Source organism: Trichosurus vulpecula, chromosome 4 (genome assembly GCF_011100635.1).
Source record: "Trichosurus vulpecula isolate mTriVul1 chromosome 4, mTriVul1.pri, whole genome shotgun sequence".
Lineage (NCBI taxonomy): Eukaryota > Metazoa > Chordata > Mammalia > Diprotodontia > Phalangeridae > Trichosurus > Trichosurus vulpecula.
Genome location: NC_050576.1, coordinates 296,851,592 through 296,866,609, shown reverse-complemented (window position 1 = coordinate 296,866,609; position 15,018 = coordinate 296,851,592). Strand labels below are relative to the sequence as shown.

General features: G+C 37.8%; 1 protein-coding gene across 2 annotated transcripts in view; it reads left to right on the top strand.

Moving 5' to 3' along the window:
• PARD3B (par-3 family cell polarity regulator beta) overlaps nt 1-15,018 on the top strand; it is a 1,291,066-nt gene that overhangs the window by 867,253 nt on the left and 408,795 nt on the right. For both annotated transcript variants that reach the window (XM_036754801.1, XM_036754802.1), the window contains exon 16: nt 4,361-4,405. In XM_036754801.1, coding sequence (XP_036610696.1) covers nt 4,361-4,405 — 45 coding nt within the window. The remainder of the gene's footprint in view (nt 1-4,360; nt 4,406-15,018) is intronic.

Below are 15,018 nucleotides of genomic sequence, written 5' to 3'. Positions count from 1 at the left end.
ACCTGCATACCAGATTGGAGTCAATGGGACCGCAAAAGGGTGTTCTGAAGGCCCGAAATTTTGTGGGACCTGCCAATGGTCTATTTTTTAAAAAAAGACAATGAGCATATGTTTCAGAAATCTAACTAATAAAGTAAGACTCCTTATTCTGTATCTATTCTTATATATCTATTCTATATCTTATTCTATATATATAGCTCTGCTATTTGATAGTTCTGCACACTCATCAGTAAATCAACAAGCATGTATTAAGTGCTCATTGTCTCCTAAGCCATGTGCTAAATGCTGGAGATACAAAGAGGAGTTTACATTCTTCTTTTTTTTAATTACTTTGTTTAATTTTTTTTTGGAGGGGGGAAGGCAGGGCAATTGGGGTTAAGTGACTTGCCCAAGGTCACACAGCTTGTAAGTGTGTCAAGTGTCTGAGGCCAGATTTGAACTCAGGTCCTCCTGACTCCAGGGATGGTGCTCTACTTACTGCGCCACCTAGCTGCCCCAAGGGTTTACATTCTAATGGTAAAGACAGCATAGACATATTTGTTAATATGTAAAATACACAAAGTGAATACAAAGTATAGTTTTGGAAAAGGAATATACCAGAGTCTTGGGGAGAGTGGGATATAGAGGGGAGTCTTCATGTACAAAGTGATGCTTGAGCTGAATCTTGACAGAAACCAGAGATTCCCAGAGTACATTCCAGGCATGAGGATGGGAAACAATGTGTTGTGTGAAAAGAATAGCAGCTAAACCGGCAATGGATCACAGGGTGCAAAGAGGGGTGTAATGAAATAATATTTTAGAAAGGTAGAAAGGTGCTGGGTTCTGAAGAGATATAAATGCCAAATAAAAGGTTTTTTTAATATTATAATTGATTATCTAGAGGTAATAGAGAGTTACTTGAGGTGTGTGTGTGTGTGTGTGTGTGTGTGTGTGTGTGTGAGAGAGAGAGAGAGAGAGAGAGGGTGAGGTAGGAACAGGAAGTGATATGATCAGACTAGTCTTTGAAGAAAATCACTTTCACAGCTATGTGGAAGATCTCTTTGAATGAGGAGAGAGTTGAGGTAGGGAAAGCAGACAGGACTGTTCACAACTTGGGTGAGAGGTGATACAATTCTGAACTTGGGTGTGGTTGTGGGAATAGAGAGGCAAGGATGCATAGAGATAGAAATGTATGTGGTCAAAGAGCCTGAGGAAATGAGGATGACACCACAGTTGATAAGCTAAATTCCTGAAAGAATGGTGGTACCCTTGACAATAATAGGGGATTTTGAAGTCGATGTTGGATTTTGAGGGAAAGATGAGTTCTCTTTTGAACATGTTGAGTTTGAGATACTTATGGGACATCCAGTTCAAAATATCCAACAGGCAGCTTGTGATCATAGAGTTAAATGTGAAGCTTGACTTAAAAACTAGAGAGGCAGCAAGCAGTATGATCACAAAACAACATCTTTCATGTCCGGCAACATTGGGTGCTTAGGCAGCCTTGGTCATTATTCACCTGACACTGACCACCATCATCAGATAGGAAGTAGACTGCAATAAATATTGTCATTTATTCTGTCTTTCCACACCCTAACCTGTGGTTTTTTACCTCAAAGTTTGAAATTGCTGGAATCTCCTTTATTTCCCATTGTTCGCTAATTAGTTTGTAAGTTTATTGTGAGCTTCTTGATGCAATGTGGTGTAATGGAAAGAGCCTTGGACTTGTGCAGCATGCCTAAGTTCAATCCTAGTTAAAGTAAATAATTAAATACTATTAACAGCCAATTAGAAGACGTTTAATCACCTCATAGAGCAAACATCCCTTAGTCATTCATGTTGTCATTTGGAATGAAACCAAGAAGAAAATCTGTGTGCACTCCCAGGATCGGTTCTCATAGCATAGTCCACGTATGCTGCAGATGCATTACCTGGGAAGTGAAACCTTAGAGAGTCTACAAACAGTGGCAAGGCAGGTAAGGTAAAAAGTGAATTTTTAAAAGAGAGAGAGAAAAGAAACAAAGAATCAATATGGGTGAACGTGGTTTCTATCTTGTATGTTATGGCCTTTGAAAATGTCAGACACAAACTATACATGGGACATTCCTTAGCCAGATGGCCGTTATGGCAGGATATGATTACTGGAACAACTATACCAACTTCCACATCGAATGACTACGTGACATAGTAGATAATGGACCAGACTGGATGTCAGGAAGACTTGTATTTGCCCCAGACATTTCCTATCTGTGTGTTCCTGAGCAAATCAATTAATATCCCAGCCTGAGTCTCCTCAGGAGGACCTCAGACACTTGACATACTTACAAGCTGTGTGACCTTGGGCAAGTCACTTAACCCCAATTGCCCTGCGTTCTCCCCTCAAAAATGAGCAAGAGCCTCTACCTCACAGTTATTGTGAAGATCAAGTGAGATAATAAATGTAGAATTCTTTGCAAACCTTAAAGATCTGTTTAAATGTTAGCTTGGATCATCATCATCGTCGTCGTCATCATCATTGTCATCATCATCATCATCATCACTGGCTCATTTCCTCATTAAGTCTTCCTCCAGGTTCAATAGACCGTCTTACATATGACTGAGTTCTAGAATATTTCACAAATTTCAGACATTCTCCCTCTAATAGCCATTTTTCTTTCTCTTTCTCTTTTGAGTTACCTTTCCCTCTCTCAATGTTAAATCGTGTCCTTTTAGGACTAAAATCATTGTAAATGACTGTGTTCTTTAATAACAATTTCAAATAGCGTAGAATCACAGAGAAGCCTTTAAACAAGGTATAGAAGGCAGCAATAGAATGTACAGGCAAGTACAGCCAATTCATTTCCCTTCTCTGACCTTTCCTCTCCATTAGTCTTAGAAGTAGAGAGGGAGTAGTCAGATATGTAGATGTAGCTTTCCAGGAAATTGAAGTCAGTCAGTCAACTAGTATTTATTATGCACCTACTGTATACAGGGCCCTGTGCTAAGTGCTGGGGAATTCAAAGAAAGGTAAAAGATAGTCTCCACCCTCAAGGAGCTCATAATCTGATCGGGAAGACAACATGCAAACAACTATGTACAGATAAGATATATACAAAATAAGGTGGAGATAATTAAAAGAGCATTAGCATTAATGAAGACACTTCTGCAGAAGGTGGGACTTTAATTTAGACTTCAAGGAAATTGGGGAAGCTCAGAGGTAGAGGAGACTGACAGACAGACAGACAGACAGACAGACATGAGGACAGCAAGTGAAAATGCTGAGAATTGGGAAGAAAGCTGTTGTGGATTAGACTCAGGTAGTCTCAACTGTCTCATGTTATTTGATTAGGCTTGTCTGCTTTCTGCTACATTTCTGCTCTTACTGCCTTATACAATAAGTATTCTCTTATACGGCCACATTTCACTTTTGCTGTTACTCCGAGCCTTTCCATTGACCTCTGCTTTCTATTGAAAGAGTTCTGTACCTGATTTCCTTTTCCTTCTTTGTGTGAAAAGCAGTAACTTGGGTTCAAGCCTTCCCTCTCCTATCTGTTTCAGCCACTTGGCTTCAGACCCATATGGAAATTCCTTCCAAGGGCAAAAGTCCTAGAGGACCTGGGACACTCTGGGTAATGTGTGTCCAACCCTCTCACCCACTGGAATATCTGTGAGGTAGGGCTTATAATTTCAAAATGTAAGAAGTAGCATTTTGTTATATATACAACATGAACATAGGTTGATAGAAGGGAAAAAGCAGGGAGGAGTGGAATGGATAACCCAGTACAATGTATGATTCAAAGTTGTTTTTATTTAGTTTTAGAACATAGAGACATAAATTCAGGTGTTCAAATTAAACACTCTGTACTCAGCCCTTTTAGGGTACCCCATTCAATACCAAGCTATATTTTGCTGCTGCAACAGATAGAGCTTAGTGGTAAATCACACAAAGACAGCCTTGACTTTCAGCAACTAGTCCACCAAGCCAATTGTCAAATATCTAAAATTGAAAGTAGAATATATTTGGGAAACTATCCAACCATCTGTTCTGTTATTAAGTGTAATAATTTTGATTAAATGTCGCATAAATAGGTCTATGAGTTAACTTCTCCTGATACAAAAATGCAATCACACAACTAAAGAATCTAGAAAAGGCATTAAAGAAAAATGTCACTGCCCGCATAAAGTACTTTCTTTATAGTAACACCCAGTATAAACATGTCCTTTCCTGACTTATTTTTGAACACGAGGCTATATCTTATAAACGAGGAGAAAGTTCATATCTCATACCTTTGCTAAAGTAAAAGATTTAATCTCTTATATATCTAAAGTAATGTTCCATCTGTTCAAAATGGTGAATTTAAAGAGTGTCTTATCTTTGTCTCTTTTCTTTCCTTCCTTTCAGTGCCAGATGAAAGTAAAGTTCATTCATTGGCTGGACACAAATTGGGTAAGAAATTCCTCGTAACTCATTTTACTTTCTCCCTTCCTGGAAACCGCTGACCAAATACAAGTAGCAGTTGGAGCCTGTTTCCATCCACCAGTCACAGAAAGGCTTGCTAATTAATACATGAGATGTCTCTGACTTCCACAGTGATAAATTATGGCTTGGCTCTATGCATAGCTGCGTGCAGGCTGATGTGAATCATCTGAAGCAAAAGTATAGCAGTTCTCTTTAAAAAAAAAAGTGAAGTTCACAAAAAAGTCAAGAAGTATGTCAGTTGAATATTAAGAGTAATGAAATTTTTAAAAGGACAACAAAAATGCTTCAATTTTTCTCATGATGATTTTGGCATCCTAACATTACAGTGAACATTTCGACAGTGTACATTTTTTTTCTTTCCATTCTAAAGAACTGAGGTTATAAAAATGTCAATTAACTGTCCTCACCAGAGTGTTTAACCCCAACACACACACACACACACACACACACACACACCCCTTCAAAAGCAGAATATGTCGTGACTTTTTTTGGTTTTAATTAATGAGTGATCATCCCAAAATGACCCTGGAAAAGCTCTGTGATACAAGCATCTTCTGAAACCTTCTCTGTTATTGTAGGCTAAAAGAAAAGCCACCTTCATAGCTTCTGTATTTCAACTTGTCTTTTGAAATCTGGAAGTTTAGAGTCTGCTTGTCCTGATGCTTAATTATATTAAAATAGGTTTAAGCGATGTGTTCCCTTGCTAAGATTTTTCAAAAAAATCAAAACTTTGAATTTAAGTTTTTTTCTAAAATATAGCACCTCAGTATGAGTTGAAATAGATGTGAAAATGCTAAACAAATTTCCTTTCTCAGGCCAGCATTTTCTACTGCATTTGATGACAAGTCATTGCCTTAGTATAATCATAAACCAGGGTTTCAATCTCTGATTATTTGTGTCAAGCCAGATAGATTTGTTATCTGGAGTTATTTTATCATGAAGGACTTCCCTAAGCCAAATCTCCCTGTCCTTTTCTAAATGCTATCACTTTATCCCAAGTCTAATCAACTTTACTGGGCCTTAGTTTGCTCATCTGAAAAAGATGAATCTTGACTAGATGCCCTTGGAGACCTTTTCCTCTAAATCTGTGATCCTAGGATGTGTTCAAATTCAAGGTCAAAGGAAAGGTCTGAAGTGCTCCTCCTATTGGAGACTTAATTCCTCTGTGATCAACACCCTTTACTCTTCCCAGTGATCTCTTGAATCACTTCAGATGAGCCTTCCAAAAAATTCAGGCTTTGGAGAAGGAACATACATTGCCTCCCTTCAAGGAAAGTCTGGATGGCCTTTTGTTGAGTGTTTTATAAAAGGAATTCTTCAGGTAAAGTTGGACAAGATGGCTGCTCACATCTCTTCCAACTCTGAATTTGTGACTGTGGCCTTTCCACTCTTTCTTCATCATGTTTAATTCAAACCAATTGAATACATTTAAGGTACTATGTATCATGTACCAAACAGTTCCAGTTCTCTGAGGAGTTCCTACTTTGTTAAAATTCTGCTGGAGAAATTATCTGTCTTAGTCTTAGATTTGCCACTCAGTACACCAGAAGGATTGCAATATGTTGGCATCCTTCAGTTTTCTGAAACAAAAGGGAAAGGCTTTCCCATCAATGAGCATCTCCTGTGTTTATATGCCAATTATGTTTTCAGCCATAAGTGGCCTTGATGCCTCATTAGTTCCATCATGTTTCAAGGCAAGATTATGATTTTTTTTATTTTAATACTTCTCCACATTCTTTAGTGATAACAGCAGGGGAAGAATTGGTTCACAACTCTTGGCTTATTTTTCCCCCTATTTCTCCTAATAAAGAACTCAAGAGGATTAGATCACTGTAAGAGAGAAAGTTTCTGTGGGAGTGATAAAATTGCCACGTGCTGATTGTTCCCACCATCTTATTTTAAAATATTCTAGTACTTGAGTTTTTATAGGTATCAGAAAGGCTAGGTCATATGACTCATGAACCCCAAGGATATTTGCAGCTATTTTTGCCTTTCATGGATATAGTACTTCTTCTGTGTCTTCGTGCTGTTGCCTAAAGATGTGAGTTGTCTGTCTAGAATTAGAGTAGAAGATTGAAAAATGTTAAACAATCCTTTAAAGACTTTTTTATAAGTCTTTCTAAAATAAACAAATAAGAAATAAAATTTTTCTGGCTCCTTTCAGGAAACTAAACACTAGGCTATTTTTATTCAACTTCTAAACAGTTAGATTCTGGATTAGCCAAAAACTCTGTTATCATCACACTTTTTCACAGGGAACAGTGTCATCTTTCCTAGGGCTCTCTGTGTTTATGAAAGGGACTAGGCTTGTATAGAACCGAATTAAAGGCCAATTTGACGCATGACCTTTGGGTTCCAGTATCTTTTACCTCCTTCTTTTCCAGGCCCAATGATGTGTGTTTCAGATGACACTGATTCTTTCTCTCCCAGTTGTTCTTCACAGTATGTGGCTGCTTAGTATTTCTCCCATTTGGATTTTCATCTTTAGACTGATCTTCCCCTACTGTGCTCACCAGTTTTAATTGGGATTACGCATCTACTTTCCACAGCCGTGGTTACCCCAAAAAATTGCTTTTCTGAAAATCTTGAGACAGAAGTCATCATCTTTCTAGGAGAGAATGCGTTCTCCTCCCCACTTTTTTTTTTAATTACAGAGATACAGGTAGCTTTCATTCCATCCAAAACCATCAAAAAGTCAAACAAATTAGATTTTGAGTGCTGACCTAAATGTATCATCTTCCCTCTCATTCTGGATGATGTGCAACATTTTAATAAATTTGTCTGGGTAAAAGATTTCCCGAGTCAGCTCCTTTAGGTTTTGGAGGATCATTTCAATGCCAAGTTACATCTGTTGGTCTGGCTTGGGTGCATCCCAAATATGTGACAGGCTTGCTGGCACGGACACTGTGGCCATCTTCCTCTCTAAGTGATGCCTGAGAACTTAGGTCAAGCCAAAGCCTCAGAAGAGCTAGATGGTTCTAACATTCCCATCCAAAAGTCAGCCTTCTCCCTTTCCCTGAATCAAAAGATGAGTCAGATATTCAGGAGAGGACCTGTATTCCCATCAGGCAGGAAAGCATCCTGCCTGAACTTACTGTTTGTTTGCAGTTTTTTGGGTAAGATTCCCCCTTTACTCCTTACCCCCGCCCCCCAAAAATAAAACTCCTGTCTCCTTATCATATGAGCAAAAATCTTTTTGTTATCATTCTAGTTTTTTTTTTAAAGATCATAAGTACATATTAATACATGTTAAAACATAGGCATAAGATATAACAAGAAATTCCAAGAACTCACTCAAATGGATCCATACCCTCCTTAATTTGGGAATTTCTTCAAGTGAGGCAAATCTCAGCCCATTCATACCTGCCCATCCTGTATGATTTTCATCCGTGTTCTCCCAGAATTCTCCATAGGAGGTCCACCCAGCTTGCCAGAGACCTTCTTAGCTTTAGCCTGACCTGATGAGAGCACCAGAGGAGCATTCTGACCATCCACCTTTCCTCATTTCTCTTGCCTTTCTCATGATCAGCCCATCCTTTTATGATACACAATTCTTTGATTACCTCACCTCATTTATTCCTGTTCCTTCTCAGGATTCCCTCACAAAATCCAGATATCCGCAAGGCTCAAGTCAAAAGGAAAACTATATCATAAAATGTAAATTAAAATGAATAGGAACTTTTGGAAGAGAGAGCCAAGTTCTAAGAACATTAACCCAATTGGTATTACTTCTTAGCTGTAGCTGAACTCAGGTGCTGGGTATGCTCAGTGGTAAAGAATATTTCTTTGAAGGAAATCTTTTATTTAAAATTTCCTACTCTGTATACCCCACTCTGGAACCTGAGTTCATTCTGCATTAAGCCCTGATACACTTGTAAATTTTTCTTTTTACTGCATCTTCATTTTTTGGTTTTGATTTACAGCTTGGAACTCTTTTAAAATGTATTGACTGTCTGCTGAGATCTTTGCTGACAAAGGTCTTTAGGATGATGCAGTGCTGAAGAAAAGCTGATGAGTTCTTCTTTATGAGCTCTGACATATTAATTAGGAAAATGGACTAAAAAAGCTTTCCTATTTCTATTTTAATTTCTGATGTGCCCAAACATTTAGCTATAGGGTTGTAAAATAAGTGAGCCCTGTGAAGACTAATAGAGACAAAAGTCCAGAGCTTTACTGAGACAAGTTTTCAATCAGTGAAAAGGCAGGGTTGTCCAGGGGAGATAATGTGGAATTTAGACCTAGATTCAAATCCTAACTCTGCCACTTGGTAGCTAGGTGGCACAATGGATAGAGGATAGAGCCAGGAGTCAGGAGGACCTGAGTTCAAATGTGGACTTGGACAGGCTTGGACACTTAGCAGCTCTGTGAGCCTGGGCAAATCACTTAACCTTTGCCTCAGTTTCCTTATTTGTAAAATGGAGATGATAATGGCACCCTCCTCCCAGGGTTGTTGTGAGGATCAGATGAGGTAATTATTGTAAAGAGCTTAGCACAGTGCCTGGCATATAGTAGGGGCAATAAAAATATTAGCTATGGTGATGATGATTGATGATAGTGTGACCTTGGGCAAATCCCTTCCCCTCTCTGGGCATAGGTTAACTACCTCATCTGGGCTAAACATGGATTGGGGGGAAATAAAATTGAAGTATAAGATCTAGTTCCTGCCCTCAAAAAACTTACAGTTTAGTTGGGGAAACGTGCCTGACCCTGAAAGAGAAGGACAGTGATAAAGTCTCATAAAGCATATTGTCTTTTACCTGTTGAGGCTCCTGCAAGCTGAACAATAAGTAGGAAAAGTTCTGTGTCTTTCCTATATGAATTACATTCGTTCCCTTTATAAAGTATAACAATTTCCTATTAAGCTTCCTAGCAGATCCCTTCCTGTTTTCTTGTCAATATGTGCATTCATGTGGTATGCATGCCTATGTTTGTTTGGATGTCACTTGCAACTGTCATCCACTTGAAGTCCCAGAATGATTTGGTACTTTGACGCATTTGTCACTCAGATTTAAATGACTGTATACAAACACACTTAAGGCCGTAGCCGAAGAGAGGTGCTCCTGAGAATCTCCGGCCCTCTTGGAGACCTTTACTGAAGAGAGAACAAAGCCCTTTTAAATATTTTTTTTAAAATGACACTAAAAATAAAAACGCAGGGAAGTGGAATGAGTTTTAAAAAATTGTGTTGACCCGACCCCCAGTTTTTTTTTTCTCATACTTTTATAAACACAGTATAATACTAAATACAGCAGCATCTAAAATGAAAATGTGTTGTTTTTATTGTTGGAACAACCATCAATGATAGTGTCACAGATTTGAAACTGTTACTCTACTTCCATAAGGCTTTGCCTCTAAAACCATAAGGTGTTGTTAAAAGATATGATCTTAGCTCCTAGAGGCAACTACGTGGCACAATGGAGAGAGTGCTGAATCTTGAATCAGGAAGATCTGGGTTCAAATGTGGCCTCAGATGCTAGCTGTGTGATCCTAGGCAAATTTCTTAACCTCTGTCTCAGTTTCCTCAACTGTAAAACAGGAATGATGATAGCTACCTCACAGTGTTATTGTGAGGTTAATATTTATAAAGCTCTTAGCAGAGTGCCAGGAACACATTAAGTGCCCAGTAAATGTGCATTTCTTTCTTCCTTTGGATTTTAAAAATCTAATTCTTTCAGTTCCATTATTCTAGGACAGTAATAGACAAGATCATAAGAGTTCAGTGTACTACAATGCCTTTATCTGATACATTCTAAGTTCTGCATTTAAAAATTAAAATCACACTTTTTGAACTGGAAAGGATCCTAGCATCATTAAGTGCAAGACCTCATTTCATAAATAAACTGAGGCCCCAAAAGCAAATTGCCCTTGATCTCGCAGGTTTTAAGTGGTAGAGCTAAGATTTGAAGCCAGGTCTTCTATTTTACGTAAAGCCCTATTTGTTTTACACCACACAGAAATGTTTTTATCACTAGACTCAAAAAAATATTTTTCACAAATTTCCCAGATGCTCCAACTTCAGTTTATGTTTGCTTGGGCACATCGGCTGTTCCCTGAGTCTAGCACTTTCTACAGCAGCATGACTCTGAGTTTACATTGACATATTGGCTTCTTGGCATTCAGGGACCTAAAATGCAGTGGAATCAGTTAACTGAAGGAAAAGATGCCAGTGTCTTAGAAGGTGGGGTAGATTATAGGAGGGGCTAGAAATTGGAATCCTCTGCTTCACTTAACACCAAATTTATGCAGCGATATGGGCATGTTCATCCCTGCAGATAATTAATCAATTTATTTAACATTTTATAGCATTTTATTTATAAATAACTTTTTCAAGCTGGCACATGTATATTCTATATAGAATGAAATTTGAAAATCAAATGGGATTTTTGAGCTGCAAGGAGCTTGAAGACCATCTCATCACTGATCTCAAACTCAGATTTTTTTATTCATTTCATCAGTTTTCAGCAATCATATCAATATTTGTACCTCTGCTTTCTTCATCTTTGTTTCTCTTCAAAAAGATTTAAGTGGATTAAGTAATAATTTGAGCAAAGGGGTACAAAGGTGTACTTTGAGGTTTTCTAAACATCCATTGTTGGTAACAGAGGGCTTGAGATGCTTGATCCAAGCCAGGACTTTTCTAAGTGAGGAAGCTGGGTGTCAGGGAAGTCTGAGGCAACTTGCCTAAATTTGCTGCTTCTCAGTAACAAAGTTAGAAATAAAACTCAGGCCTTTTGATTTGTACTTCATTGCTCTTTCCACTGCCCCACGATGCCCAGGAAAACCTACCCACACAGCAAGAGGCACCATGGAAATGAAATGATTTATACAGTCTCTATTCCTGGTATATCTAGAAGATGATTGTGACAGTGCATGGGCATGATTATTGGAGGTGAGGTGAGTGGAGGGCAGAAATTCAACAGCAGAAAAGTATGATGATGCACCTTTACTTGCAGCTATGTTAAACATGAGGAACCCCTATCATTCTAAATCAATCTGCGTATTATTGTTGTTACTATTAGCAATATTGTCTATGAATAAATATTTAAATCTATGGCTAATGCAAATATTATTTAACTTTTCATTCAGTCTATCAATAGGATAGGTAATGAAGATACTAAGAAAAGCGAAAACATGGCGCTTGCTCCCAAGGAACTCACAGACTAATAGTTTTACATGATTCATTAATGCAAAAAATGGCATTTAGATGGCTCCTTCACTGTTTTAACCATTAGATGATACTTTGGGGACTTTTGGGGGGATATAGCAGCTCATGGGGAACATCTACTAAGTTCTGCTACAGTAAGGGGATATCTGCGTCAACGGCATCATGGAGACTCCAAGTCAAAGTATTTGAAATAAGCAGATTGTAAAATAGAACAAGGAAAATTATTTTTATCTACATAAAATATTTGTTGTAGTGGTAGTTTTTCTAATAGCATTTGATCCACATGCACTTATGTTGCTGTTACTAATATTCTCTGTAACAAATGTCTTTAATTTTCCCTTCTTTCTGATTATTCAGAATTTGGTGAAAATTTATCTTTTCAGATGACATTCCCAACGGGTGGTCTTAGCTTAAATGTTAATTGTTTCAGAACAGTTATAATTAAAAACAACAGAAATCTTCAGCTGTTTAGAATAATGAAAACAGTGAATTTCTCTTTGGCTTTTTTTTTAAAGGAGGGAACACTCCATGTATCAGATGCTTCAAATATGGCTGAACTTTACAACTTTGCCATCCATGGGGAATGTGTGTCTTGCTGAGTTTGGAAAACAATGGTTTGGAACTGACAATTTTAATAGCATTTGTAAATGCCAGAGTGAGCATCTGTGGTACAAAATGTTATTAAACGATTACATGATGGTTGATAAATACAAATGGAAAGTTTGACATCAGAACTTTTCGCTGCAATCTAATATATTTACAGACTTTTTTTTAAACTCCCGGTGCTAATGGAGGCAGGGGTAGTGGTGCAGATAATAGAAAACAAGTAGTTGAAAAAATTAGAAGAAAGCACCATCATTACGCAGCGCATCATTGTTTGGAGTCAGATGTACCAGTGGTAAAATCACATTCTCTAATACATAATTCATCTAGGCAAAGTCCAGTAGATCATAGCTTATAGCATGAACATTAGTCCTCATTCTTCAAAACCCATATTAGAGCTTCAAGTTTATATTTGGCTTCGGGATGACTTTGATTATATGAGCATGGGCGTATCTAAAAGTCTTACCATTGGATCGCTGAAGCACAGTCAGTGAAGTTACATTTTGAAGAATGAACTGAAGGAAATGGAATGTTTCCTAGATACCACATCTTTTATCTAACTCTCTCTCTACTGTACTCTAATTAGGTATGTATCATGTTATTTCTAAGAGAGAGTGTAGCTTTGGTTCTCATTTCTGTCTTTGTCTTATAAGCTTCCTGTGTAACTCACATCTTCCAATCTCATCCAACAAGCATGTATTAAACTCCTACTGTGTGCACAGCATATTCTAGGCATTGTGACTACAAAGATTAACTTTGTTTAAAAAAGTCTTTCTCTCAAGATGCCTATGTTCTATTTGGGAATACAGAATATAAACAGATAAACATATGCAGAAAAACATATAGGCAGCTAGGTGCCACAGTGGATAGCGTACTGAACTTGGGGTCAGGAAGACCTTTGTTCAAACCCTGTTCCAGATACTTACTGTCAGCATAATTGTGGAAAGTCGCTTGACCTCTCTCCACTTCATTTCTTATCTGTAAAATGGGTTTAATAATAGCATCCAGTTCACAGAGATGTTGTGAGAATAAAATGAGATAATATATGTAAAATCTTTTGCAAACCTCAAGGCTGTATATAAATACTACTTATCAATATATCATCTTGATCATTGTCCTCTAAGGATGGAGAAAAGACTGAAAAAAAGGGAGATCTCAAGTACTTTGCCATTGGAGAGGTCATGTGAGTGGAGCCTTATAGGGAGCCAGGGAAATTAATTCCAGGCATGGGAGATAAGCTATGTAAACACAGGGAAGTATGGGAGATGGAACAAAAAGTTCAGAGAACAGCAAATGGATCAATTTGGTTGGATGGTCTGTGAAGGTGAACAATGTGAAGAGGCCCACTGGGAGGTAAGGTTGTATGAAATCACCTGCTGTTTGACCTTGGGCAAATCACTTAACCTTTCTGTGACTTAGTTCTTCATATATGAAATGAAGGTGTTGTATTTGATGGCCTGCAAGGTCTATTCCAGCTCTAAATCTATGATCTTATTGTTAGCTGTAAAAGATAACTTAGAGTTAGATTGTCAATGTTTTTTAATGCCTATGCCGAAGTATTTGTAATTTGTCCTAAAAGCAATAGGGAACCTTCAAAAGTACATGAACAAGAGAGTAGCATAGTCAGACTGGTGCTTTGGGAAGATTATTTTTATAGCTTTGTGGAGGGTGGATTAGGAGAATAGTAACTATAAGCTTTGTGTCTAATTTGGAGACTTTAGCAATAGTTGAGATGAGAAGTGATGGGGGCTCAAATTAAGATAGTAGCTATGAGAGTAGAAAGAAGGGTATAGATTTGAGGGATTCTTGTGGAAGTAGAATTATCAAGACTTGACCAACTGATTGGATATGGAGGGGAGGGTGTGAGGAAGAGGGAAAGTTGGGGAACCTTAACAGAAATAACGAAGTTTGAATTTAGTGGAGAAGATGAGTTCTCTTTTAGACCTGTATGAGTTTGATCAGTCAGTTGGAGGTGTCTAAAAGGCAGATTATGTCCTGGCCCAGAAGCCTAGGAGCCACATTATCATTGAATAATTTGAAATTCATTTGCATAGTGATGATAATTGAGCAGATAGGGTCTGATGGCATTAAAAGAAACAAGGTAGGGGAAGAATAGAAGACGTTGGAGGACAGAGCCATTGAGGATACACAGTCAAGCAATGGGATATGGATGATGATCTAGAAAAGGAAACTGGGGAGGAGTGGTCCAGGAAGGAAGGAAGAAAGGAAGCAGACCAGAAAAGAACAGTATCAGGATACTCCATGGAAGAGATATTATCTAGGAGAAGTGAGTTGTCAACAGTATTAAATGCTATAGAGAAGTCAAAAAAGATGAAGACTGAGAAAAGATTTAGCAATTAAGATATTGATAATCTTGGAGGGAACAGTTTAATAGAGTAGTCAGGTCAGAAGCTAAATTATAAGAGGTTAAGAATTGAGTGAAAAGAGAAAAATGGAGTATAGAAAACATTTTCTAGGAGTTTACTTGTAAAGGGAGTTAAAATCTAGGAAGATAGCTTGAAGGGACCAAGGATGATCAGATAAAGTTGTGTTTTGTTTTGAATTTTTTTTAAGATAGGGGAGAATTGGGTATATTGCTGGGAAGCATGGAAGGATCCAGTAGAAATAGAGAGACTTAAGTATGGGGGGAGGGTATCTAAGGATCATGCTCCCATTATAGATGGGAAAAGAGAATGGGGGGGCAGGAAAAGTACCATCCAGATCATTGAAATCTCTTCCCTTAAGTTTTATTAAGTGTCCACCAAATGTAGGCATTTATAATGTTATATTATAGTGTTATATTTAATTAAAG